At 32.5% G+C, this 27,347-nt stretch overlaps 2 protein-coding genes across 2 annotated transcripts; one reads left to right on the forward strand and one right to left on the reverse strand.

Moving 5' to 3' along the window:
- Window positions 1-5,130: 5,130 nt before the first annotated feature.
- LOC129806730 (uncharacterized) lies at window positions 5,131-14,461 on the reverse strand. The gene is made up of 3 exons (XM_055855501.1): window positions 14,359-14,461; window positions 11,172-11,833; window positions 5,131-7,176 (listed from the first exon to the last, which is right to left on the reverse strand). Exons 1-3 carry the CDS (start codon window positions 14,459-14,461, stop codon window positions 5,131-5,133), a joined length of 2,811 nt encoding a protein of 936 aa, XP_055711476.1.
- A 3,743-nt stretch (window positions 14,462-18,204) lies between these two features.
- Window positions 18,205-27,295, forward strand: LOC129806921 (proton-coupled amino acid transporter 1). Its single transcript, XM_055855785.1, has 4 exons — window positions 18,205-19,244; window positions 25,753-26,204; window positions 26,263-26,887; window positions 26,957-27,295. Exons 1-4 carry the CDS (start codon window positions 19,193-19,195, stop codon window positions 27,211-27,213), a joined length of 1,386 nt encoding a protein of 461 aa, XP_055711760.1. The 5' UTR covers window positions 18,205-19,192; the 3' UTR covers window positions 27,214-27,295.
- Window positions 27,296-27,347: the final 52 nt, after the last annotated feature.

A 27,347-nucleotide genomic window follows, 5' to 3' on the forward strand; every position in this document is an offset into this window, starting at 1 on the left:
ACCCCAAAAAAATCATTTAACAAATAAATATGAAAAAGTAAAATAAAAAAAAAATAGATGGTAATGGCTGTAGACAAAAGATTTCCAATATATTTATTTCTTCGTTAGAGAAGTCATGAAAAAATTTAAAAAGGTAAAAATTATATGATAAATTTTTTCTGGCTAAACAAAAAAAATATTAAAACAAATATAACACAATTTAAAAAAAAAACGCGAGAGAGATAAGGAGAGAAAAAACTTTTGATAAAAGTAGAGGATAAAAAAATAATGTCGGTGGCGTGAAAGGTTCTTTTTATAATTAAAAAACAAAATAACTATTATTTATTGTATAATTCTATATAGACAACTTTTTTTTTATAAATATATATTAGTGATTAAATTATTTTTTTTCTTATTGACGTTCATTTTTATTTTTTAAAAATTACTGAAAAAAAAACACAAAAGTGAAACACATTTGTAATAGAGTAACTAAAAAAAAATATTTAACCCTAAACTGATGGAAAAAATAGGCAAAGCAAAAAAAAAAGAAAAGAGAAAGAAGAAAGGCTAATTCAATGAATCAAAAGATAGTCGAGAAAAAATTGTATAAAAAAATCCTCTTGAGGGACTAAAAAAAAATAAATCAATGGAAATTAATGGTAATAAAGTATTTCAAGATGATAATGTTAATAGATACAAAAGAAAAAAAATTGCTATTTATTTCCTTTTTCAAAATCTCAGACGGAAAGAAAAATCTATTTTTGTTTATGCGTACGCCCAGTGTTTCTTTTTATTTGTCTGTAATTGTCCTTGATTTGCTAACTAAACACTGTTTCGCAACTGGATTACAATGTAAAATTATTGCATTATAAAAAAAATGATGAAAATTTCGTGATTTTCTTCTATATTTTCTATCGTAAGTGATTCATCCTGTTTGGCGAATGAACGACTTTTTCTTCTTACAGAAGAAGAGTTAAGAGGGGAGGGAGAGAATTATACTTTATGGATGATAGGGAGAAAAAAACAAGAGTAGAAATGAAAGATTAAAAAAAAATCATCTATTATTAAATGTAAGTCTTATTATTTTAGGAATGATATAAAATTAGAAAATAAATGAGAGAATGAAACACGATTAATATTGGCTCGGGCATAACCTCTTTGTAGTTAGTCCCAAATAAAAAAAGGAATAAAAATATTACAAAAAAAACTGATATAATAAAGTAAACAAATTTTAAAAAATCATTACACTATGTCTCTTGGTATTCTGTTTGTGGAAGGAACTTGGAATTCGGATGCAGAGTATAGAATGGAATTCGCAGAAGTTTGTAAATATTTCTGAAAAATACTTCTTGCTGTTTATCATTTTTCTTTCAATTTAGCGAGTAACTAAGTGCCAGCAATTTACAAGATGATTTACATTGTGGCGAAGAAAATTTATTCCAATAAATTAACTTTAATACTTATTCGAACACGGCAAAATTTTCCTTCGCCATTGATTTTGAACTGGTTTAAAATTGAATCAAACTGGTTCTCTATGGCTCCGGCACACCTTTTAGATAAGTAAAATTTCATGAAGTCGAAATTTGCATCTTTTCGTTCTCAAACCTATTGCATATGTCTATCTCGTTCTTTCGAACGAGATAATGAGATAGATATACACAAAACGTGCGAAAAAGAAAGGGATATGAATTTTGATTTCATGCAATTTTCCTGATTTAAAAGTTGTGCACGAGCCATTATTACCCCTGCCACGCCTTTTGGATCAGGAAGACATGATGAAATTTAAATTCACATCTCAAACGTTTTGCATTCGACTTTTGCACTCGTTTTGAGAATATCAAAACAAATTCAATTTAAATTTAAATACTATTGGCTCTGATACGCTTTTTAGACCAGAAAAATTTCATGAAATCGAAATTCACTTCGCTTACATATTTTGCATAAGTGTATCCCATTCCTTCGGGTTCAAAATTGGACTGAATTAAATTTAATTTGGTGTGATGTTCAACAGAAGAAGAAGAGTACGATAGAGTAGGATGGACATTATGCTGAATTTTTGAGATAGAAAGGGATGCGATTTTCGACTTCATGAAATTTTTCTGATCAAAAGGTTTTCCGGAGGTATAATGGCTCTGGCCACGGATTACTATATTCCTAGATAGTAGGGTAAATTAAGCTAATTCAAAACCTGCTCCAAATGGAAACTTTTCGCTACTCCAAATGGAAACGTCATTTTTTCCACGTTAAAAACAGTACTAAATTATTATTAATATAATTTTCTATACCACAGTTTCATTATTTAGTCAATTTTGCTCCAAATAAAGCAAAAATCCATTCATATTCACAAATTTTAATTTGTTAATTTCTCAGAAAAATTAATAGTGTACCTTTTCACCATCGAATTTTTCATCGATTGACAATGTTTTCCAATGAAAAACACAATGAGGTGACTGTTGTTGATTCGTTTTGTTTAACATTTCATGTTACATTTCTCGCTGATTATAGCTAAATTAAGTGCTAATCTTTATTGTTAACGGTACGTGAAGTTTTCAAATGAAATAATTACCTATTTCGTGAACAATAAGGGTTTTTCTGAAGTGTCTGCAAATGCTGCAAATGCTTCAATAGGAAACCCCGGCAATTGATTTTTTGGAGAGATTTTCTATTTGTTTTAGATGGTAAAAGAGGAAAGACCAGGAATAAGAACAAATCCTGCACTCAAGAGCAACCCAACAAGGTTTTGTAAGCCTTTCGTCTCGGTTTTATTTACACTGCTTGTCTCCAATTAGAAACTTTCCCTTGTCTCCATTTGGATTAATTTGTTTCCAATAGAAGCATTTTACACTCGCGTATTTTTCTTGTATTTAAGAAGTTTTCAAATTATATTTAAAGAATTTTCACTAAACAGTAACATTCTAGAAGAGTCAAGGAGCAAATTCATGTAATCCTCTTCAAAAAATATATGTACTTAAATTGTTGAATCTTCTGTCAAAATTAAAGCATCTAGAAATGGTTTTGAATTAGGACATTTACCCAAGATAGACCAACTCCTTCCGGGCGCGTCAGTGGTGTTTATCTTTTCAGGGACACGAAAAACACACAGGATTCTTTGCCAAAGCTTTCGACGCTGCAGTGCGCCTTCCTCAGTGGCTAAAAAGGAGGGTAATTTTTATTTAATAAAATTACTTAGTATAATTAATATTTTCGAAAGCTTTGGCAAAGAATCCTGTGTGTTTTTCGTGTCCCTGAAAAGAGAACACCACTGATGCGCCCGGAAGGAGGTGGTCTATCTACACTGAGAAAAAAATTTAAATTAAAATTAAAGTTAAATTTTTCCAAAAAAATCGTGATTGATAGGGAATTAGAGCAGTTAAGCCATATGGCTTATAGCCTCTACACGTTACAGAAATTTATGTCAATTATTGAAGTAAATTGTATTATATTGTATTTATTTCTTCATTACCATCGACAATCACATGTGACTGACCCACCTTACCTTGCGGCCATCGCCGTCTTAGTGTTGATGACCAACCTCCAGTGTAAAACGATGGAAAACCCCTTCGCAGGTTGTGTGTTTGTCAGGTTTACACTTTTACAATATTTCGAAATTGTGAGCTTGTCCATGGAGTGTCATAATAGTAAGACCGAGAGCCTAGCTATAACAGCTGTTTGGCTACTGTGCAGCAAAATAATGCATCAGTGCATTAGTAAAAAAAGAAATTGTCTATGCTCGTGTTGCAAAAATTCTTCAATATGGACATAAATTTCTCTAGTGTACAGAGGCCATAAGTCTTCGGTCTGAATGAAGCCCGTATAACGATAATTGTACATTTTTCTTTCTTTTTATTTTTGGAAACCCAATACAATTATACTGTTGGCAACTTTCAAAATATAGTCAAAATCTTTAAAATCTGATCATTTTGCCCTACCTAATGTAGTCATCTTTATCCCATTTTCAGATTCTTCCAAAATTGAAAGATCTTTTGTCATAACGCATATTTTTTACAGGTTGAAATTAAATTAGATTTATTCGAAAAATTCGAAAATAAAACTAGTTGGAAAAAATCCGCATTTTTTTTTTATTTTAAACAGGTTGCGAGATAATATTGAAAAGTTTTTTAAGTCAGTTATAAATCGTTGCACATATTATATTATCGATATCTAAAACAATGACGAAGGAAAATTTATTGCTATACAAAATTTACTAAAATAAAACATTACATCACTAGTATACCACATTATAGTTAAATTTGCTATAACTTAATTTTTATGGATTTAAAAGTTATACGCTAATGCAAATCAGAAAAACCAAAAAAAAAACACAATTTTTAAATTACTTATTTTTACCACATAAATTTTCTGTAAAAAATCCCAAAATATAATATAACTTTTTATAATTAAAATCAATACGAACAAATAACAAAATTTTACTAAGTCCTTTGTTGATATAAAATGAATTTTAACAAACATTGGAAATTACAAGGGGCCAACTACTTTTCGGCCATTTTTCAGGAGACAGCATGAAAGATTCAACTTTGTGTAAATAAGTATCTCAGTTTAATGACTGAACAAAAACAATTTATTTCTTTTCTATTTGTATGAGCATTAATATAAACATCGAAACTTTTATATTTTTACCTTCCAAAATATGTTTTTTAATGAGTTAACTCCTTGTCATTCTAAATGATGTGCAAATTTTGCTGAAATTAGAATGACAAGGGATCAACTTGCTTGAGTTAGTCTCCTGTTTCACAAAAATTTGAACGATGAATATATTTTGTGCCCCTTTACTTCAAACAAAATTATGGGCAAGTAATCAAAAAGATTAAAATTTTGAAAACTTTTCTAATAACGAAATTTAATGACTTAATCATCAGAAAATTTATTAAATTGTCTTTCTAAGTGCATTGAAATCTCAAAATCGCAAAAAACTGAGTTGACCTCTTGTAATTTCCAAGGAGCGATATAGATAGAAATTTTAAAAATATTGAATATTAAATTTTCAAAATGATTTACAAACTTAGGCGAACTTTATTAGTCTCAAGTAAAAATTAATTTATTGACTTGTCAAGAATTGGTTAATTTTTTTTGAAATTTAACAAATATTTGACAAATTTCTAAAAATTATTACTTTAGATAGAAAAATTGTTTCTACAAGTTATCAATTATGGCTTTGATGACATCAAATGCATCTCTTGCTGTAGCTTCGATGTATGATGGTGGCAGGAGGAAACCATGAGTTCCTGTATCCCTGAGTTCAAGGGTGTAGCTGTACTGAGCTCCAACCGTATTCAGCATAAATGCATCTGAAGCGCCAGGTCTTGGGAAGAGCATCTCACCAGTGTCATCAACGAGATATCTGTTCAAGCTGCTATGCCCATTGAGAGCCTGGGCAGCAACATGAGCCATATCAATGAGATCTTCATTTCTACCCCTAATCTCTTTCGGGATACTGATCATCTGCCCGTAGGAATGAAGTGAAATAAAGACTGTAATCCTTTTACGATGTTTCATGGCAAAATTCTGCAGAGCATTGCTCTCAGGCTCTGAGAAAGCCTTTGGACCACTATAGAGATCCCCACAAGGCTTTCCTGTAATTCCCTTTTTTGTCCACTCATAGTTCCAGTTTCTGTTCAGGTCAACTCCTGTGCAATTGGCAGATTCTTCGTCAGTATTGCCCTGAAACCAATTCCAGAAGGGCAAGACTGAGAGGAATCCAGATTTCTCAGGACGTGCTGTCGATCTGGTCTTCCTCCAGAGTCTATCATGAGTGTGCGTGTATTCATAGCCATCTGGATTGAGTACTGGAACCACCAGCCAATCCACTGATCTATAAATTTCACTTTGAGGATCATTTTTACCAATTCCCTGAGCCAAGGTATTTAGGATCCACATGGCAACTGCCGGAGCTATCCATTCCCTCCCATGACTTCCTGCCTCAATCAAAACAACTGGTTTGAGATACTTTCTCTCTACTAAACGCTTCTTATGTCCCCTTTCTGTCCTCAATTCCATAGTTCCATTTCCCGGGGAGAAGATTTTAGCCATAATCAGAGGCAATCCCTCGAAAGATCTTCCAAAATGGCTCAATTCAACATTTTCCGGATACTTTCTCTGCAGAAACTCCAGAAATTTGACTATATCATCAAATCTGTGGTATCTGTAGAAAGTTACTGGATGTCCCTGAGCCACCTCAATCTCATACTGTTCCCTTCTGGTCATTCTAGGATTGGAATAAGTGATAGCTTTCTGAAGATCAGAGATAACAACTTCAAACATAATTCCTTGATTGTGCAGCGTTTCTTCGAAGAAAGAAAGAGATTCCGGAGGAATAACCAAATCCGTAGGACCACGCAGACTTGGACCTTTCCACCACTGACACTTCTCACAATCCGAAGATGCCCTGAGATTTGTGAGGAATCTCACTTGCCAGGAATCTGAGGGTCTCAATCTCCAAAGTTGAAAATTGCTATAATCGCCCTTTTTGCCAGGATTCTGACCTAAATTATCTTCTGGAATCTTTTCAGGAGCCTCAGTACTGACCAAATGCTGTGCTAGCAGTGCAATAAAATTCCCAGGATCCAAGGGATTCAAAGAAGTGCTTTCTGTTTTCTCAGTGGTCGTTGTAGGGGTTGTCGTTGAGGTGAAAATATTGAAAAACCAAGAATTTTCTTTCGTAGACAACTCTGGAGGCCCTGTAGATGATGAATCATCTCCACCAAACCATGTTCCTAATCCTGACCACATTCCCTTCTCACTGTCCACAGTTGAACTCTCCTCCTTCTTCTCCAAATCATTGTTCATTTTTATTTCATCAGAATACCCGTAGAGATCATGAAATTCATAATAATTCTGTGCTGGTCTCTTTGGTCTTCGAGTCCGTGGAGTTGTGCTAGCCACTACTGTACTTTCTTCTGAATATACTTTTCTCCTTCTCCTACCAGTAAATCCCATTAGAGTTGTGATAAATCGTCCAAATCGGGAGATGACATCACTAAAGTAATCAAAAACACTTCCTCTAACAGGACTTCCGTACTTAAATGTATTCTCCAGGCTGAAATCGTCATCCTCCTCCTCATCCTCTTCATCTTCATAGTACTCATAACTATCATAATCTGAAGGTTTCGAGGGTCGTCGACGCTTTCTTTTTAAGCTATTTTCATGAACGTTTATTGGATTTGCACTTGTAGATTTTACCTATTTAAAGTATTTTAAATTGGAATAAGTATGCAGGTATATTTCTGGAAAATCGCGTAGATTATTTCATGGAAAAAATGCACGAAAATTGAGAATTACTAACGTTTACCTTACCTTATTTTTACCTTAAATTTCTAATTAAGGTTTGTGGAGGAGTGGCAGAGTAGTAGCAAATGCGTTAAAAATTTGAATTATAAGTGAAATGTTTCATACATGTTTCGCAAAATCATAAAAAACCGCTTAGGTATGTTTCATATAGCGCTTATATAAATTTGAAGAGAAATCGTCAATTAAATCATTATTTATCATAACTTTATTTTAGCGATTTTGAGTTATATACATATTTGGAATCTGTATAATTTTCTTTATTAAACTCATTTGAGAAAAAGAAACTTATAACTCTAATAGAAAATATTTTAAATAAAAATTATTACTTAGAAAATTCATATTGATATTTTTCATTTTAGAAAATTGTCTTAACTTCCAAAAACCTCCATACGATAAAATTTTATTGTTTTTATCTTAATATTTCAGCTTTTAAACAATTTTATAAACATTTTCTCGATTTAGCTGACACTTTTTTAGTACTACTTTCTTAATTTTGATTTTTGCCATCTGTGGTGGAAATGGCTTATAGCCGATTTACCAAATAAATCATATCTATCTATCTATCTTAATTTTGATTCAAAAATATCGTATTCAAGGCTTATTTTAAAGAGATATTAAATTGTCATGATCGTCTTGACAATTTATTAACATTCTTAATTTCTTCCTAATTAATAATACTACAAAGTTTTTAGGATTCTAAAAACAGGAATTCCTTAGATTTTCCCAAAGTAAAAAGAATAAAAACATTTTTTTCTTGATGATTTTTTAACCATCACGTTTAGAATTTATTAGTACAAAATTACCACCGCATATATGATAACATATAAGCACAGATTATAAAAAAAATTGTAATTTCAAGCGCAATAAATTGGAAAATATATTAGTGCCTGCTCTTTTATTCGGATCGGAGTCATTCGCATGACATCTTAAGGATTTCGTTTAAAAAATGGAGTTAATTTTTATTAAAAATGATATAACGAAAAAAATGACAATTAAAAATGGCATAAGGTAAAGTGCCCTCACTCCAGCGGTGTCCTCGGCTCGACCGGTGGGTCAATTTTTGAATGTTTGATGGTCAATTTTAATTGACTTATTGAATATTGACCTATTATAGATCATATTAAGAAAAGATTTCTCATTTGAAAAATGGCACTCAAACACAAATCACAATAACAAAAACATATTATTTTTGGAAAGATATTTTTATTAGGATTTTTCTAAGTTTTTAATTTTTTTTTAATGCAATGGCTTCTCGCCGAATTCTTGCACCTTCTTTTTAATTCTCGACATTGGAGACTTGACAAGCCCGTATCCGCGGTCTCGGGCGTCTTTCTCCCACTTCCTCTCGAAATCCGGCAAGTTTTTAGCTGTCTGACCCTACTTCCTGAGATTTGTCTTCAAAATTACCCAGTGTTTCTCGATCTTTCAGAGTGTAAGACGAGTTAAACATCTTTCTCAAAGACTTGGAATTTGTCGGTCAGATGGGGAGCAGCCTGAGCTTTGCAGGTTATCAAACCATTCCTCCTCTTGATTTTATGGACCAAGCTTCAACGTATTCTCATCTCTTTGCCAATATCTCGCACGAAAAGATTGAGTTGATTCTCGAAAAGCTCAAGCACTTACTTTTCTATTCTCTAGTCCTGAATCCCAGGCTTAGCTACTTTCTCCTGGCTTCTGAGCAACAATCTTGAGATTCTTAAACTGAATTATAAATCTTCAGGACGGTGAGTTACATACTTTCTGGTCAATTTCGCGATTTCAGCATAACTCGGATTTGGATTCTCAAGATATTTGCCAACTTTTAATCTTTGCATGGCCTCCATCTTTTTGCAATAACTTAGTCAAAAATCAATATTTTTTAGCAATAATTTCACCAAAAGAAGGCTGATTAAATTTTCTTGAAACGAAAATGAAGAACAAAACAAAATCCAACCCTTACTATGACTAGCTTCATGTTAAGCGAATGAGAAATCTTTTCGTGTACATGCTTTATTACAGTAAGTTATAGCAAATATAAATAAATTGAATAAATAATTCTACCGCTCGAGTGAGGGCACTTTACCTTAGTCAGATAAATTGTTCAGACATTCAATCAGGACCCAGGCGAAATAATATATTTTTCATTTAAAAAAAAAAAAACATTCAAAATAATATTGACATGGGCTACCAACGGGTCCTTCCAATCCAAGACGGTTAGTTGCGGAAATTGAGGGGTCAGTTCAAAGATTTTGTTGATAGCTGATTAAAAAAATTGTGCGTATCAATTCACAGGTTATGAGATATTTCCAAAAAAGCTCTTCATGGGTAGGGGAGTCTGGGGCAAAAATTAACAAAACGGATGTTTTATTTTTTTACAAGCTACCCGAGCAGCTCCAAAATTTCTAATTAGCACAGTTTCATAGGAAATTTACCGCTCTACAACTCTGTGAAAGTCATGTTCTTCTATTTTGTAAGGAAATATATTTATCGAGCTGGTTTGTAAAAAGTAATTTTGATATCAATATCAAAAATGCTGGGGCAAATAGTATCAGGCATAAGATATACTATCACATTTTGATTCACTTTATTACGGGATTCCTTAAAATTAAGTAAAATACCTACAGGACATATTTTCATAGGAAATTATTCTTCTACACCTTTGTAAAACACCGTTTCCTCTATCCGAGCGAGAAAAGTGCATCTTAAGCTATTTTACAAAAAACACACAAAAAACTAACAACGCAAACAATAAGCGGCGACACATAGCATTGACGTTTCTTTTCACTGTGGGACATCAGAAATTGTTTCGGTTTTTGTTACTTTTTGCTCCATAACTTTTGTTACTTTTTACCCCAAGTGGTCGTTTTTAATAAAAGAATTTCTGGAGAAAAGAATCTTTGTAAAATTCTAAAATAGATAGCGGATTCGTATTCAAAGAATATTCAGATAATATGGGAAATATTCACCAGTGCATCAAATTTAATATAAGTAGCTAATAACTGATATCTTCTGCACGGAAAATATTTCAAAAATAGGGCTAAAAATTTCGATATTTTTTATTTTCTAAATTCCTTGTTCAAATTCTAACAAACTTACGACATTGAAGAAGACCTATGGAGGCTATCAATGGGAAAAAATTTAAGCCGCTATCTTATTTATCTTGGAAGATATTGAATTTTAAAATTTTCGATTTGTGACTTTTTACCCCAGTCTCCCCTACAGATTATCGCAAATTAGTGTGGAGTTTTCAATTTTGCGGTAATTCAAAATTTCCAAAGAGATTTATCAGTTTATGTGATTTAAGAATTCATGAACAAAAAGTTCGAGATTCTTATGTCATTACAGATATTGATTCATTTTTTTTCCTTTTTTAAAAGTTAATGCAGACTGCAAACTTTGAAAGTATTCAAATTTTTGAGTTGCAAACTTTGGAATCCAAGGCTTGTATATACACTGAAAGAACTCCGAAAAAGTTAAAATAACATTCCGGAAATGTTAATTTTACCCTGCAGTATTGATCCGAAATCGGTGTAAATATTACCCTTTTTAGGTGTATTATGGGTTAAAGTTACCCTTCTTTCATGTTGATTTTACCCTCAAAAGTTGTAAAATTAACATTAAAAAATGTTTATATATTTTTGCACCCAAAAAGTGTTAATGTTATGACGAAAAAAAGTTAATCGCAGCCTCTTTTTTTTCTCAGTGTACAAAGGGTCTCTGAAATTTCAAAACTATGTTGACTAAGTAATCAAACTAAATGGAAGGTACACGTTCTATATAATTCAAATTTTCAGGGTTTTGAATCTCCTTTGGTTCACTCATTAAAAAAAAATGATATTTCAGTTTCAAGCGCATTTTTTCCAAGAAATACGGCACAATTTCTTTTTTTTTGCTTTAAAAATGTTTACCTGAACGGGTTTAACAATGACTGGTTTAATTTTTTCAGGTTTTGCTCTAACTGGGGGACTTTCTACAGAGTATTCCTCATCACTTTCCTCATCGTCATCTTCGTCGTAATACAAAAGATCCTCTTCGTAGTATTCCTCTGAACTACTCGATTCTGAACTCTCAACACGATTATTGGCAGTTAATACTGTGGCCTGAGTAATTGGTTCATATTCATTCGTAACGTGTACTTGTGTGGTTATTAGTTTATTTCCATTTGGTGACTTTTTCGTGCGTTTCTTCACATTAGGGGATACTGTTGTCAGTCTAATTTTCTTCTTTGTCGTGAACGCATCCTCAACCATATCATAAGCACTGTCCAAGACTGTTTCAACTGCGGAAATTATTGGTGGATCAACATAGATGACTTTCTTCTTCTTTGAAGATCTAGTTAGTAAGAGGGGTGATCGTGTTGAAGACGGAGGTCTTTGAGGAATTTTTTGAGTTGAGGACATAGGATAACGATTATGGATAGGTGTAAGTTTTGTCGTAGGTCTTCCTGTCATTGTACAGTTGAAGGAGTAGAAATCATTGGTAAAATTCCTCGTTGGGTGAGCAGTTTCTTCAGCATTTTTGTCCGGTGTTTTATCACTATTTTGATTTATTGCTACCAACTCCCATGATGCTGATTGATCATTCTGAACACTAATAGGTTTAGGGGTTGTTCTTCTCAAATAGTTGTAGTAATTATGTTTAGTCACTAGTATATTACTATAATTCCAATTGGCTTGGGGTGTTCTTTGCACTAAAAGCTGCTGACAGATACACAAATTGACAAAATATCCAAAAAATATTAGATTTCTACAATAAATTAATTTTCTCGTCATCTCCACTGATCAAACATTTAGATCTTCACGAACCGATATCTCAGAAAAGACTAAAAGACACTTAGCTGGTACTTTCTTACTTTTTGAACTACTTGAGTGCATAAAGAGGATAAATCAGTGATTTGTGATGGAGAAAATTGTCACATGAGGAGGATCATTTTTCTCAATTATGCTACTAAATTGATATTATTACGGTTGAAATCATCAGTTAATTGAATGTTATGTCAATTTCAAGACCACATTTACATTTGATTACCTCACAACACATATCAATTCGCAGTTAGCCAAAATGTTTCTTTATACTAAAGTGATTCACTTTCCAGTCCACTTACTGTCCAGAATTCTCAATTTAATATCATTTTAATGGATATATAGGGCTTTATGACTTGAACTTGAACTTAAGAGCAGATGGGATATAGTAAGGCATTGATTCTATTAATATCAACAAAAAAAAACTTCATTATTTTCATGCTATTTTGCATGGTAGTGGTACATAACAATAAAAATTTTACGTTTAATGTTTAATGGCCTCGTAAAGAGTGGTAAAACTGAAGAAAAAGTGCAAACACAAAGTTCTTTAAAGTGTTATTTTATTTCACCTTTTACTATCAACCAAAAAAACTATTTACACTTTTTTTTCTAAAATTTTTCCTACATCCCAACTTTCGAACTTATGAGAGCATATTCAGTTTAAATATTTATTTTAGCGTATGAAGTTAAAATGTGCAAGATGAAAATGCTTTAAAATTTAAAATATTATTTCATAAAACTGCGCACTATTCGACATCCTGTTTATAGGAAGAACAAATCATTGGTACACTGAGAAGAAAATGGGGGTGCGATTAACTTTTTTTCCTCATAACTTTAACACTTTTTATGTGTAAAAATATAGCAATATTTTTTAATGTTAATTTTACACCTTTTTAAGGGTAAAATTAACATGGAAAAATGTAACTTTAACCCCTAATACACCTTAAAAGCATAATATTTACACCGATTTCGGATCTATACTGCAGGGTAAAATAAATATTTCCGAAATGTTATTTTAACTTTTTCGGATTTCTCTCAGTGTATGAGAACTTCCATACCTCGGACACAAAATTTCAACAAATTATTAATCCTTTAGTTCAGTACAGTGTGCTAAAACTACAATAGAAATATATTTTTTTAAATATTCCATTTGTTAATTATTTATTCGAGCAAAGAAATATCATCAAAAAAAAGATCAATAAATTAACGCTTATTAGCTCCTAATTGGTTTGTACGAAATATTTTTTAAGGTCTTCAATTGTCTTCGATTTTTCAAAAAAAAAAATGTATCACTTATCGATTTAGATTAGATTAATTACAAAGCAATCGACTTTAGAACGAGTTCGAGCATTCCATTCCATGCCAATACATTTAAAAAAATCGAGTGCAGGTGAAATTTCTGTTACCTCAAGTGTTAATTTTTTTTTTGTATTATCACACTAGTAACTGCACTTATTGTAAAATTTTCTGTCGTAATTTTCCACATTAAAATTCTTGTGGCACGTGTTAAGAAAATCACTTGACCCATCACACAAGATCACTGATAACGCGTAACAGTTTCATCCTAAAAAGATAATACACGGCTATCAATTTTTTTCATTAAATTAAATTCCTACTTAAGTATAATCAACTCAATTAAAGAGAAATGTGTATAGTAACTATAAATACAACATTGAAATAATCTTTGATCATTAAAAATTAATTATTCGGGATTTTTTTTGCATCTAGGGTTGAAAGAACCTGGGTATCATTTTTAATGAAACTCTGACATGGTCTGATCATGCGGCTGAGATTTGCAGGAAAGTTCTCCCCACTTTGCGCACTTTGCGATGCCTTCAGTCCTTCACGCCGCAGGGTACAAGGCTTCTATTAGAGCTTTAATTATGTCCCTTTCTTCACGTACGGGGCTGAACTATTTTTCAGTGCTAACGCTGAAACATAGGCCCGACTGAATAGGGTATTTAACTCTTGTGTGCGGTATGTCTTCGGACTCCCCAAGTTTGATCATATTTCTCCTTGGGTGGATTCAATCCTTGGTCTTCCTCTATTTCCTTATCTGGAGACTCGTGCTGTAGACTCTATTGCCGGCTTTAGACTGAATGTTTAGCCCAGTTCCCGTATGTCTCAAAAATCTTAATAACAAGCAATTTTATTAATTTTTTAAAATGTAATGAATCATTTGTCCTTAATATTCAATGCTAAACAACAATTTCCTAAAAAATCATGCTGGATAAGGAATTAGAAGAGTTAAGCCAGATAACTAAGCCTTAGGTCTGAAGCCCGTATATCTCACGGTTACTATGTGGTGGTTTGCCACGGTATCTTGCGGAGCGTGTGGTGACTGGATCATCAACTAGGGCTTCGTGTCTCCGTGTGCCCAGTTCAGGTTGTCGCATTCTCCGCGACTCCCTATTTGTTGAGGGAATCGTTCTTTGGAATAATTTACCTCGCGAGCGGAAGAGGGAGCTTATCTTTAAATTTATTTGTGCCGCGCACTCCTCGTGCCCCACATGAGCTTTACTTTCTTTTTTTCAACTTTAAAACTTTCTATAAATATGAATTTATACTAATTGTATAGAGGACAGATTGTCCTATTGTTTTCCAATAAATTGAATTGAATTGAAAAAGTGATATTTTACTGCTCGACCTGTGTTTTTTTCAACCTGTCACCGTTCTAGAGCATGAACGGTAAGAGATATCGACTTCCGGTCTTCGGTGACTTCCAATAAAAAAACGATATCTCTGGACGTTTTTTTTTTCTTTTTCCTCCACCCCCTCCTCCGTAACCTCCAAAACCATGTTTTTTGGTTTTTCTCGAAAACGGCTCCTACGATTTCTTTTATTTTTGGTTAAGTTTTAGAGGTGGCCCAGGCGAACATTTCGTCCAACCAAACCTATGGAGCTATGGCTTTTCGGAGATTTTTTTTTTGAAAAAAACTTCTCGGTGGACAATATATTTTAGAATAGGTTCATTTGCAATCAGAAACGCAAATATTTACTGTTAGCTCATGAGTTAAACTAATACTTGAACCAAGGATTTTATGTTTACCTGATCGCAACTAATTCTATAAGACGAAACGTAGTGTCAAAAAATATATTTTCTGTATAATATTCTTTAAAAAAATCAAATTTTATTTTTATTAAAAATTCTTCGTTCAAGTTTGGATTTCAGTTTTTGAGAGATACTTCTTTATAAGGTATCCCTGATTAATAATTTGTTTTTTTTTCTATTATTATTGAGAAAACTACTTTGCGAATACACTACTTTCAATAAAAATTCGGAATTAAAACTGTGGAATTGATCAATGCCAAGTTTTGGCACAGATTTTACATGAAATTTTTGAGTCGTCTTTTGGAAATTTTAGAGTTATTCTGACACAAAATTATTTCCACAATAACTGTCATATTACTCATCACTTTTTGTAATCTGATGCTCTGACAACCGTCAAAGGACTCTTTCAAATCTAGCGGAAATAATGATAATTTTTCCTTAAATGTCTTTTGGGTAGTGTGGAAGGAACATTCATCTACAGTAGGTGTCAAAAGTTTATTGCCTCACGTATGATCGGGAAACCAGGTGCAAAAAAATTCTATTATTTCTTGCACCTGGTTTCCATTTTCAGTTAATTTTTATAACAGTAGGGACCTGTGTCCTTTCAGTAACAAACTGACTGCGAATTTTTGAAGCAGACATCATAGAGTCACTATCAGTGATACTTATAATGCTGTTATCGACCTTCTGAGTCGAAACCTTAGGTCTGCCAGTAACGTTTTTTAGATGTGGTCATACCTTATCACCATATATTTTGGCGATTTTATGTATATTTTGTAGAGATTTTTCATAAAATTAAACAATTGACAACGAAGATTCATTCCTGCAGTATATCTGGACGATTTCCCTCCTTTTAACTTTTTGTAATTTGCAATTTTTAACCTAAATTATAAATTATCAAGAAATAGATTATTTCTTGTTATTTATCAATACTTTTATACACATGTAGGGGAAAGTCGTCTGCCTTCAAACGAAAAATGGAGTTCCAAATTTAAGATTTTTTTCTGAAGAATCCACAAAATGGATTTTATTTTCTACTACACCAAAAAATTCTCTTGTTCATTCGGCGTATATGATTACCTCATTTAGCACTCGCAAGTCCTCAGTTTTTCCTTCTGAGGAAATTAAAAAAGTGATGTCGATTTGTATGAAGGCAGCTGGCATAGTCTGCCTTCAAACACGAGGCAGCTGCCTTTAAATGTTTTTTTTTTTTCACTGAGAATATTGAATCAATAAAACTAAATGGGCTATAAATGATTAGATTGAAGCCTAACGCACTCACTAAAATCATCACTTCAGTCAAAAGACATTAAACAATAACTTTTCTTCACATTTTTCTGAAGCACTGTTTTGCACATGAAAATTTGGAAGAAAAAGCCATTGAAGTTGAAAATTGTCAACTTGAAACATCCCGGCCGGAGCAAGATAGCAGGTTATAAGTATTTGTATGACGTTCGTCAGAGAAAAGTAGGAGTTCGATTTCACATGTTTTGATGTATGGAATGATAGGATTTAAAGGCACACGACATTAGCATTTAAAGGCTGCTGCAGGGTGATATTTGCAAATTTTTGCCACCCACAAAAATTGTGTCATCTGAACCAAAATGTATTAACAGAAATATTAAGCCTGATTAACCTTCTATGTGTCACAATGGAAGATTTGTAAAATGATTTTTACTGTGAAAAATCACATGATTTGTGGAACATCAAAATTACAGTTTAGAGCTCATTTTCATTTTTTTTGATCTAGCATCTAGGAAATAGGAGCTAGGCTCTCCATTTTTTGATGATTTGTGAGGATGATGGATAGCTACCTAATAGTTAATAGAATATAATTTACGCTTTTGAGAACAACGAAAAAATCGCAACATTTGAAGGCTGCTGCATTTAAAGGCAGACGACTTTCCCCTATTTACCATAGACAACTTTAGCAACGTACAAATCCACGATTTGCCTTTCAAACGACATAAACTCAAAATGTAACCGGTTTACATTAAGTTGGTTGCATGTTTTGATCATTTTAAATTAGTTCTTTAAATGAGGCAACAAACTTTTGATTTTTCAAAAATGACCAACTTTTGGAAAACAATAATTTTTTATATGAAATAAAATAAAATAATTTTTCCGAAATACATAAATAAGATCTACGGATTACAGGCAACTAATTTGCGAAAAGAAAAAATTAAAAAATAATTTTTTTTATCGTTTTTTGCACCGATTTCTCGAACATACATGAGGCAACAAACTTTTGACACCTACTGTATCTAGTGTCCTATTTTGTGAGTTCGAGCAATCGGCAATTCTAGGACATTTTGCTATACATTTAATGTTATAAAAAAACTAATTTATACGAGTTAATATTATGAACAAATCGTCTTTAAGAAGTTAAATCACAAATTTTGTTCAGAAGCATATCGTCGCCGTCGGTTGCATCAACCATTGTTGTATCTGTACTTCTTTTGAGTCAGCATTTCTTTTAAGAGACGTTTTTATCGTCACTTGCATCAAATGTAGAAATCAATGATGCAGATATGACAATGATCTGTGCAACTGATGATATTCCAAAGAAGGAGATTGCTGAGCTACAGCTAACCCTCATATTTGTACAAAAACAGGGCGATTTTTTGAATAATACAGACATCAACAATATTCTTTATCACCAAAAATAGGAACAATAATAATATGATAAATTTTCCACAAATAACAGACTCACCCAAATTTCAATAATTAGTAATTTTCCAGTTGAACACAAATTTTCCATTTATAATAAAATTAAAAACATGAATCTCTGCTTAAAAGCTTATCTTTTCCCATGTTCACTCAACAAAGGTAAAGAGAGAAAAAATGATTGTTGTGGCATAAAGAATATGGTAATTGAATATCTTTTTTTTTAATCTTATGATTTATATTGCACATTTATGAAGATTACAGGAAATTCAATCCTCCTCCCACCACAATTCACTTGTTGACTTCTCTCTTTGTTGAATCTCTCACTGACTACCCATATTCTCATTCTCTCTGGGATTTTAAGTTCTTTCATCTTTCCCGATTGCTTCAATATGAGACACGCTCAATGATTCAAAAGCCGACACATGTGAGTCTCTCTCTCTGAATTCTCCACCTTCTTCAGTCTTCCTCCTTCAGTCGATCGCTCAAGATCGCCTGAAGAAATTCTTTTAGCTTCTTCACAGTGAATTAATCTTATAGTAGATCATATCACACACCCTGAATGTGACCCTACATGGTCACTAATCAACTATTTGTGAAAAATAACATATTGTGAATTATCTCATTGAGTACAGTATCATTTGCATTTTCAACCAATTAACACGATAATTATCGTATTAAGAATTTTAGTGAAAAATTGACAAGAATAGTATAATATATTCTCTCTTTTTAACTTGGTGAATACCACTTGACACGCACACAAACGCATATTAACATCTCATTCACAAAAACCTATATACTCAACTCAAGAGGAATTTCTCACAGAATGTCTCAAGACTTACGAGATAATGAGTATTGTTGAACGTTCATCGAAGATCAATTAACCGGGCAATTTAAAACAGTGCATTTCTCAATTTGTTAAATTAAATTAACAAAAAAAAAGATCTTCAGTTTGAGCTTTTTGTTTCGTGTTTTTATGAACTTGAACATGAGATAAGATGAACTTCAATTGAATCATCTCACAGTGTGATACTCACGTTCAAGCAATAAACTTTACGTCCGTTCAATCCACAAAAATTAAACGGAGTTATAAAAGTTTTTATCATAAACTCTAAAGACTGTGCGTTAAACGGTGGCCTTATATTTTGTGCTAAATACATAGTGTATTGTGATAGTAAAAGAAATATAAACAAAACTAATTTACACTAGAACAGTGGGTGGTTTTTTTTTCTAAAATAAACGTGATAAAACATTCAAACAAGGTTTTCAATAGCATTATACCTGATATCTCACCTTCTCTTCACTGAAAATGCAATAATTTTGCATTTTAAACTTATCAATGTTCGACGAGTGTAGTGCAAGTGACATAAAAATAAACAAATAAATAAATAAAATCCCACGTAAGATCATGAATATTGAAGAAACGAGTTTAAACACCAGCAATGCTGGCAATAGAAGTGGTAATTGTTGTACACAATATTGTAGGAATAATATATTACTAGACTTTGGAAGGAATATTTTTGGATATCATTTTTATAATTTGCATTCTTTATGGACTTCTCTACGAGATTTGTATTCAGAATACGTTTCGAAGAAAACTGAAGAAAGCATTTCTTTGGCAACTATTCAACTTTTGTATTCTCAAGTGAAAATACAAGACAGAAAGAGGAAATACGATAATTGGCAAAGCTTTGTTTTGGGAAGTGATACTTCCTTTTGTGTTCTTACAGCAACACAAACAAACTTAATTTTTTTTCTTGTAAATTGTGGGTGAAAGAGAATTTCGAAATACGCTAAGTGAAAATGTACATTTTATATAGAAAGAAACTAAATTTATTGCGATATTTACTTCAGGGATTTTAAGTGAGCTTATTTTACAAAAGTAAAGTCTTTGTACTTTTCTAGAAATGCCGCACTTTAGAACTTGAAAAAAAAAACAAGTAACTACATATTTTTATCTATAAATCACCAAATTAACAAAAAAATTGATATATAAAAGTAAATTAAGTTTTATGAATCCAATTGCATCATTTATTTAAATTTAATTTTTTAAGAGATTTTAAACTTGTTGTAGGAGACACTGGGGCAAAAAGTCACAAATCGATTATTTCAAAATTCAATATCTTCCAATATAAAGAAGGTAGCGGCTTAAAATTTTGTCCATAGATAGCCTCCATAGACCTTCTGCAATGTAAGTTTCTTAGAATTCGAGCAAGGAATTTAGAAAATAAAAAAATTTAAATTTTTAACCGTATTTTTGAAATATTTTCTTCACAGCAGACATCAATTTTTACTTACACTGAGAGAAATCCGAAAAAGTTAAAATAACATTCCGGAAATGTTAATTTTACCCTGCAGTATTGATACGAAATCGGTGTAAATATTACCCTTTTTAAGTGTATTGGGGGTTAAAGTTATCCTTTTTCTTGTTAATTTTACCCTTAAAAAGGTGTAAAATTAACATTAAAAAATGTTGATATATTTTTACATCTAAAAAGTGTTAAAGCTATGAGGAAAAAATGTTAATCGCACCCTATTTTTTTTTCTTAGTGTACTTATTTTCTAAAATTGATGTACTGGTGAATATTTCCTATCCCAAACGAAACCGCTATCCGTTTTAGCATTTTCTGTAGATTCCTTTTTTCCTTTTTTTTGTTTCCCCCCTTACCTACCCCCCTTACCCCGGTCTTAGGCCTTTAGGCTTATTTTGACCAGTATCCTATGTTGAAAATCTTTTAAAGACTAAAAACATCCATAAAATTATATACCAAAATCATCAAACTATAAAATTAATATTTGACAAATACCGAGGAAAACAATAAATAACAAAGACGGGAACCTTACACATTAATAGCCGTACTGCTTCTTTTTTTCCCAGAAATCCTTTAATTATAAATGATCACTTGGGTTAAGAAGTAATGAAAGGTATGGGGCAAAAAGTAACAAAAACCGAAGCAATTTGATGGCTCACGGCGAAATGAAATGTCATTGCCATGTGTCGCCGCTTGTTGTTCTAGAAGTAGACGAATAAATTTTCTATGAAAATATGTCATCTAGATATTTTTTAAATTTACAGGAGCCCGTAATAAAGCGAATCAAAATGTGATAATTTTACCGCATGCCTGATACTATTTGCTCCAACATTTTTGAGAATGATCACACAATTACCTTTTAGAAACCGGCTCGATAAATATATTTCCTTACAAAATAGAGGAAAATTACTTTCACAAAGTAGTAGAGCGGTAAATTTCCTATAAAACTGCGCTAATTAGAAATTTCTGGGGCGTTCGGGTAGCTTGTAAAAAAAATATCCGTTTTGTGACTTTTTGCCCAATCTCCCCTACACTTTGATGGAAAGAGTTTGAAAGCATCCAATATCTTATGAAATTCAAAGGAACTAGGAACGATATATCGGTGCCCAGCTTTGCGAAATGCTCGAACTTGTGACTTAAATACTAAATCCAAACAGTAAATTTGCATTATTTGTTTAATATTGTTGTTTATTGGTTTAATTAGCAAAGAAAAAATCTCACACTCACGAGGTACAGGCAGTTTTTTTTCAGTGCGCCACATCTTCATGTTTATCGGTTCACGATCAATTTGAATCGATTTATAATTCATTTAAGATTGGGCAAAATAGCAATTATAAGAAGTGTATTTTTTTGCAATGGCGAAGTAGAGAGTGGAAGTTATCAGCGCTATGCTTGAAATATTATTTTTGCTTTCTATTATTGAGAGAACAACATCAAATTTTAATACAATACTTATGGCTTGTGTGCTTTAGAATTCGAGCATTCTACAAAGCATCTTACGTATTACTTAAGCTTTTTTTTCGTTTATCGGTTCATAAAAAATAGCAGATACATAAATTACCGTAAAATTATTAAGCAAATAAAGTACAAAATATTTGTTTTTTGATGTTCAATAAAATTACCATAACTAGTTTGAATTAATTAAGAATTCGTATTATTTTTGTAACAAACACAAATATTTGTACAAATTCTACTTTTTGAGCTGTTTTCTTGTAAAAACGCTAAATTCGTAAATATTAAGTAGGGGATATGCAAGTTTGATATGCGGTGGATTATTTTTTGATTATTTATTTATTTTATTTATTTACTTATTGTGCTAACACTCAAGTCCTTTTCAAATAATTTTATATTTTGCGTTTATGCTATCATCGCCGTCTTAGCGTTGCTGATTATTTAAATAAATGTGACAAAAATACTAGAGGAGTGATTTTAATAAAGTCTTACTGAGCATACTAAGCGCTATAGAAAATTTCAAAATAAAATTCAGGGTTTTGGAAATCTTGTCTTAAAACCAAAACATAAAAAGTGTCTCAAACATGCCGGCCCTCCTCTACATTAAATTAATTTTAATATTTTGACAAAATTGCCAATAGATGTTCCCTACCGAACAGGTATTCTTTCGATCCTGTAGCACTTTCTCAAACTCAGGGAAAATTATTTGAATTGAGTACCTAATTATCTAAGTATTAGAAATGAGTACAAATCTTTTATAATATACTCCGCCAATATTAGATCAGTTTTAGTAGTCATAATAACCTGTCTCACTCTGAAAACTGATACTTTTTTAGACTGGGAAAATATAGACGAAATTTACTCTGAACATAAATTCTATTATCGCAAGTGATTTGAAAAACAGATGACAAAGCGTCCCAGCTTTGCAGAATGCTCGAACTCAAGAGATAGAGCTATCCGTGAATTATATATTTTTTGGTTGTATATCGGTTAATTACCGATTAAATTCATTCGCAAATAAAAAAAACAATTTTGAACTCTAAAATTGGCTAAGGGCTAATCGAGAAAAATAAGTCAATTACGATTATTTGACCAATTAGAAAGAATTAATAAGAAATTTATTGATAAAATCTTTCCAAAAATTTTAATTTACCCAAAATCGGTTAAAAATGAGCTCTCTAAAGTAATTGACTTCCCGTAAAACATATTCAAAAATCATTGAAAAAGCTTGGGCCAATTTTGAGAAAAACCGAAAAAACATGGTTTTTAGGGGTTGGAGGGGGATAGAGAGAATAGGAAAAAAGACCGTCCGAGATAGCTCCACTTATAGGGGGGGGGGGGAGTCTTCGAAGACCGGAAATCGATATCTTTTACCGTTTGACCTTTAGCACGGGAACAAATTTAAGGTGAAGTAAAAACACAAAATCCGAAAAAACTGATTCAAAAATCATTACTTAACCGGTTCATTACCGATGAAGGCCGATGCAGCCAGATTCAGAATTTCAATACCTTTCCGAAAAATCCAAATTTAACCAAAACGGTTGAAAAATAGGCTCTCCCAAGTGGTTGAACCTTTGCAGTCAGGTTCAGAATTTCAATACCTCTCCAGAAAATCCAAATTTAACGAAAACGGTTGAAAAATAGGCCCTCCCAAAGTGGTTGAACCTTTGCAGTCAGGTTCAGAATTTCAATACCTCTCCAGAAAATCCAAATTTAACGAAAACGGTTGAAAAATAGGCCCTCCCAAAGTGGTTGACCTTTGAAACTTCAATATTTCAAAACGGCGAATTTTCTGGTTATAGGCATGTTTGGATGAAATTTTCGTCTGGATTACCTCTAATACATATCCGAAAATGTTTGAAATCGCTAGGGACAATTTTGTGAAAAACCAAAAAATGTGGTTTTAAGGTGTCTACACATTGGGAGCAATTTTCGTCAAAAATTGCGTTTTTGACAGAAATTTGACGTTTCCCCCTACAATGCTGCAGGGAATTTTCTTCAAAAAGCAATTTTTGACGAAAATTGCTCCCAATGTGTAGAGGCCATTAGAGGGGTTGGAAGGGAGGAGAAAAAATACGTCTGGAGATATTGTTTTTTTTATGGGGGGTCATCGAAGACCGGAAGTTGATATCTTTTTACCGTTTACGTTCCAGAACGGTGACAAAAGTTGCAAAAAGACGATTATATAACTGTTCTCACTTTGAGTTCGAGAAGTAAAATACCATTTACGGCGTATTTACACCACGTTTTGTCTTCTAAAATGAGTTGTGTCCAAAGAAACAAAAAAAATCCATCGTTCAATTACGACTTTAACTCATTAACTAATGGGAAATATTTAGGTTTTTAGTGTCAGATGAATTTACTCCGAGTTATCTATTAATCACAAAGTCTGTTATTCAAAAACCGTCTTTAAAAATCAGGCCGCAACGATTGAATTTTTAGAATTTTTAGATGAAAATTTTACAAATTATAGTTCTAAAAATATTGTATTTTTATATGCTTAAGAGTTCGAATTAAAAACTTATTTTATTATTTAAAAAAAAATGTAAAGAAAATATGTGGTTATGACGTAAATCTTTAAGTTTGTCAAAAGGTTGTTCTTTCCCAATTTAACAATTTTTTTTCTAATTCATAGAAAAATAATCGTTTCACAAAATTTTAACAAACAATTGACAAAACTTTTAAAAGCAGATAAGACCTTAAAGTTCGAGTAATTGAATGTTACTACTACAATTCAATGTTATATGAAATATTATATTTTTTTAACCTTACTAAAAAAAAAATCAAAATTTATTCTAATTACTTTCCTGAGAGAAATCTAAAAAAAGTTAATTTTCGAAAATACGGAAGTGTTAATTTTATTCCTAGGTATTGATTTGAAATCGGTTTAAATTTTAATTTTACCGTTTTAAGCTGTTTTAGGGGTTAAAGTTACCATCCAAAAAGTTAAAATGTTGATATATTTCTACACCTAGTGTTACGGCTATAACGAAAAAAGCTAATTGTATACCCTGTTTTTCCTTAGTGTAGTAAAATCAAAAAAATCATGAACCCCAAAAAATTGCTTCCATTCCAAAGTCTTTGATAAAAAAGTAGGGGAAAGTGCCCATGTTTTACAATATCCTAAGCTTTACAATGATTAAATTTTTCGTATGTTTTTTAATATATGTGACTCATCTTTTCTATATTTTAAAAACTAGTGTAAAGTGTCTTGTTTTTAAAATATATTGTGCAGTCGTATTTATTCAGAAGCATACTCTGAAAAAAATGTTTTGTCAAATTAACAAGACAAGTTAGTAAAAAGGATGTTCTTCCATACAGAATATGGAAAAGTTTTGTCAAATCGGCGACCAACTGGATCTTGTTAAAAGTTTGTCAAAAGGATGTTTTTCCACACAAAATACAAGAAAAAAATTGTCAAATTGGTAAATAATATCCTTTTGACAAAATTTCAACAAAATCCATTTGTTCGTTTAACAAAACATTTTTTTTTCAGAGTAGGAAAAGTTTAGTCATTGTTTTTTTTATCCTCCCCCTTTCCCTTGATATAGGTCTGAAGAAGCCTATCGGCTTATTGTGACCAAAATTCCATTGCAACTAAAACACTTAACAATTAAACAAATGTCCCTCATAAAAATCTATCAGTATCAGTTATATTCTAATGTCGTTACTATTTAGGAACGCTACAATTTTTTTCAAGGGTCCTGGATTTACGGCGTTATCACAATTGCACATTAAAATTTTAATGTGATTCACATTAATTGTCGTTTGAGAGTGTCCAAATATGTTATTTGTGTCTTTGAGTCACTTAATATTTGGGGTTTTTCTATTTATTGATAAAGTGGACTTGGCCTGCAAAAATAAGTTTAAATTTACCTAAAGAATAAATATTTTTCACATTAAAAAATTAAAGAGAAAATCGCATTAATTTTTCGCATTAATGCTATAAATCAATTTATATCAAATTTTGCGGGCCAAGTCTACCTTTTTATCAACAAATATATCAAATTTTGAATATAAAATGATTCAAACACACAAATTACACATTTGGACTCTCACCAGCGACAATTAATGTGAATCATATTAAAATTTTAATGTGCAAGTGTGATAACACAGTTAGTCATTGTAAAGCATGGGACCGTGCAAAGCATGGGCACTTTGTCCTAAATAAGAAAATATAATTACCAGTTGAATATTCCTATAGATCCCGAAGTCAATGGAGATCAGAAGAAGCAGGAGAATGGACACAGTGACCAAAGAGTCAGCGATGAGCCGACCAATGAGCATGCCATGTCGTACCTTGAGACAATCGTACATGTCTTCAAGGGAAATATTGGACCTGGGCTTTTTGCCATGGGTGATGCGATGAAGAATGCCGGCTTGATTCTTGGACCGGTTCTTACAGTGATTATTGGGATAGTTTGTGTCCACTGTCAGCATCTCCTGCTGCAGTGCTCAAAGCGAATGCGAAATAAAGCAAATATGCAGACCTATCCAGATTTTGCAAGAACTGTTGAATTGTGCTTCGAGAATGGACCACCTCGACTGAGACAGTGGTCAAAGACAATGAGGATCATCGTCAATGTCTTCCTCTGTGTCACGCAATTGGGATTCTGCTGCGTTTACTTTGTATTTGTCAGCACAAATCTTCAGCAGGTTTGTCTCACCTCTATTTTTCACTTCACTTTCACTTAATTATGGTAATACATTGCAGATCTGGAACCAGTATGGTATCAGCATCAACGATTACCTGAATCTGGTGATAATTTGCGCACCAATTCTCCTCACCAGTCTCATAACAAATCTCAAATATCTTGCACCATGTTCTGTTGTTGCAAGTGCTTGTATGTTAATTGGAACAGGAATTACTCTCTACTTCTCAGTGGGTGACCTTCCCAGTCCTTCTGAGAGGAATTTTGTAGCTTCGTGGGAGACATTGCCGTTGTTTTTCGGTACAACTCTTTTCGCTTTCGAGGGTATTAGCCTCGTCCTGCCACTGCAAAATGCCATGAAGGTGCCAAGAAACTTCCATCGACCAGCTGGAGTTCTCAATGTTGGGATGTGTTTCGTCACATTCCTCTTCACTGGATTAGGGTGCCTGGGATATCTCAAGTATGGGGATAAGGTAGAAGGAAGTCTTACCTTGAATCTACCTGAGGATGATCAACTGGCTCAATCTGTGAAACTTTTAATCTCCCTGGGTGTTCTCCTTGGGTATGCCTTGCAATTTTTCATCGCCATCCAGATTATGTGGCCAGGGATTCAGGAGAAATTTGGACCATTTACCCATCCAATTATTGGAGAGTTTGCTTTCCGGACAATTATGGTTTTAGTTACATGTAAGAGAATTAGGATTCTAGAGAGGATCAGGAAGTGCAGGAATTAATTGTTTTTTCTCAATTTTTCAGTGGCTATTGCGATGACTGTTCCAAAACTGAGCCTCTTCATCTCTCTCAATGGTGCTCTGTGCTCCACAGCTCTTGCTCTGGTATTCCCACCGTTTATCGAATTGGTGTCCAATTGGGAGGATAGTAAAGGACCCGGAGCCGCTATTTTGCTGAAAAATGTCGCCATTATGGTTGTGGCTCTTTTGGGTTTCATCACAGGAAGTTATGAGAGTTTAGCACAGATTATTCGAGCTTTCTCTGAACAAACACCTTCTTAAATCTCTATTAAGCAATTGCATATACAGTGTTCACAATTTTTTGTATAGTTTTTCATGAAAATATCACGATAAAACACAAAAACTAATATTTTTATTCATCTGAAAACTCACAGCATGTTGGAAAAGCACATTTA

The sequence above is a fragment of the Phlebotomus papatasi genome, chromosome 3, assembly GCF_024763615.1.
Source record: "Phlebotomus papatasi isolate M1 chromosome 3, Ppap_2.1, whole genome shotgun sequence".
Taxonomy (NCBI): domain Eukaryota; kingdom Metazoa; phylum Arthropoda; class Insecta; order Diptera; family Psychodidae; genus Phlebotomus; species Phlebotomus papatasi.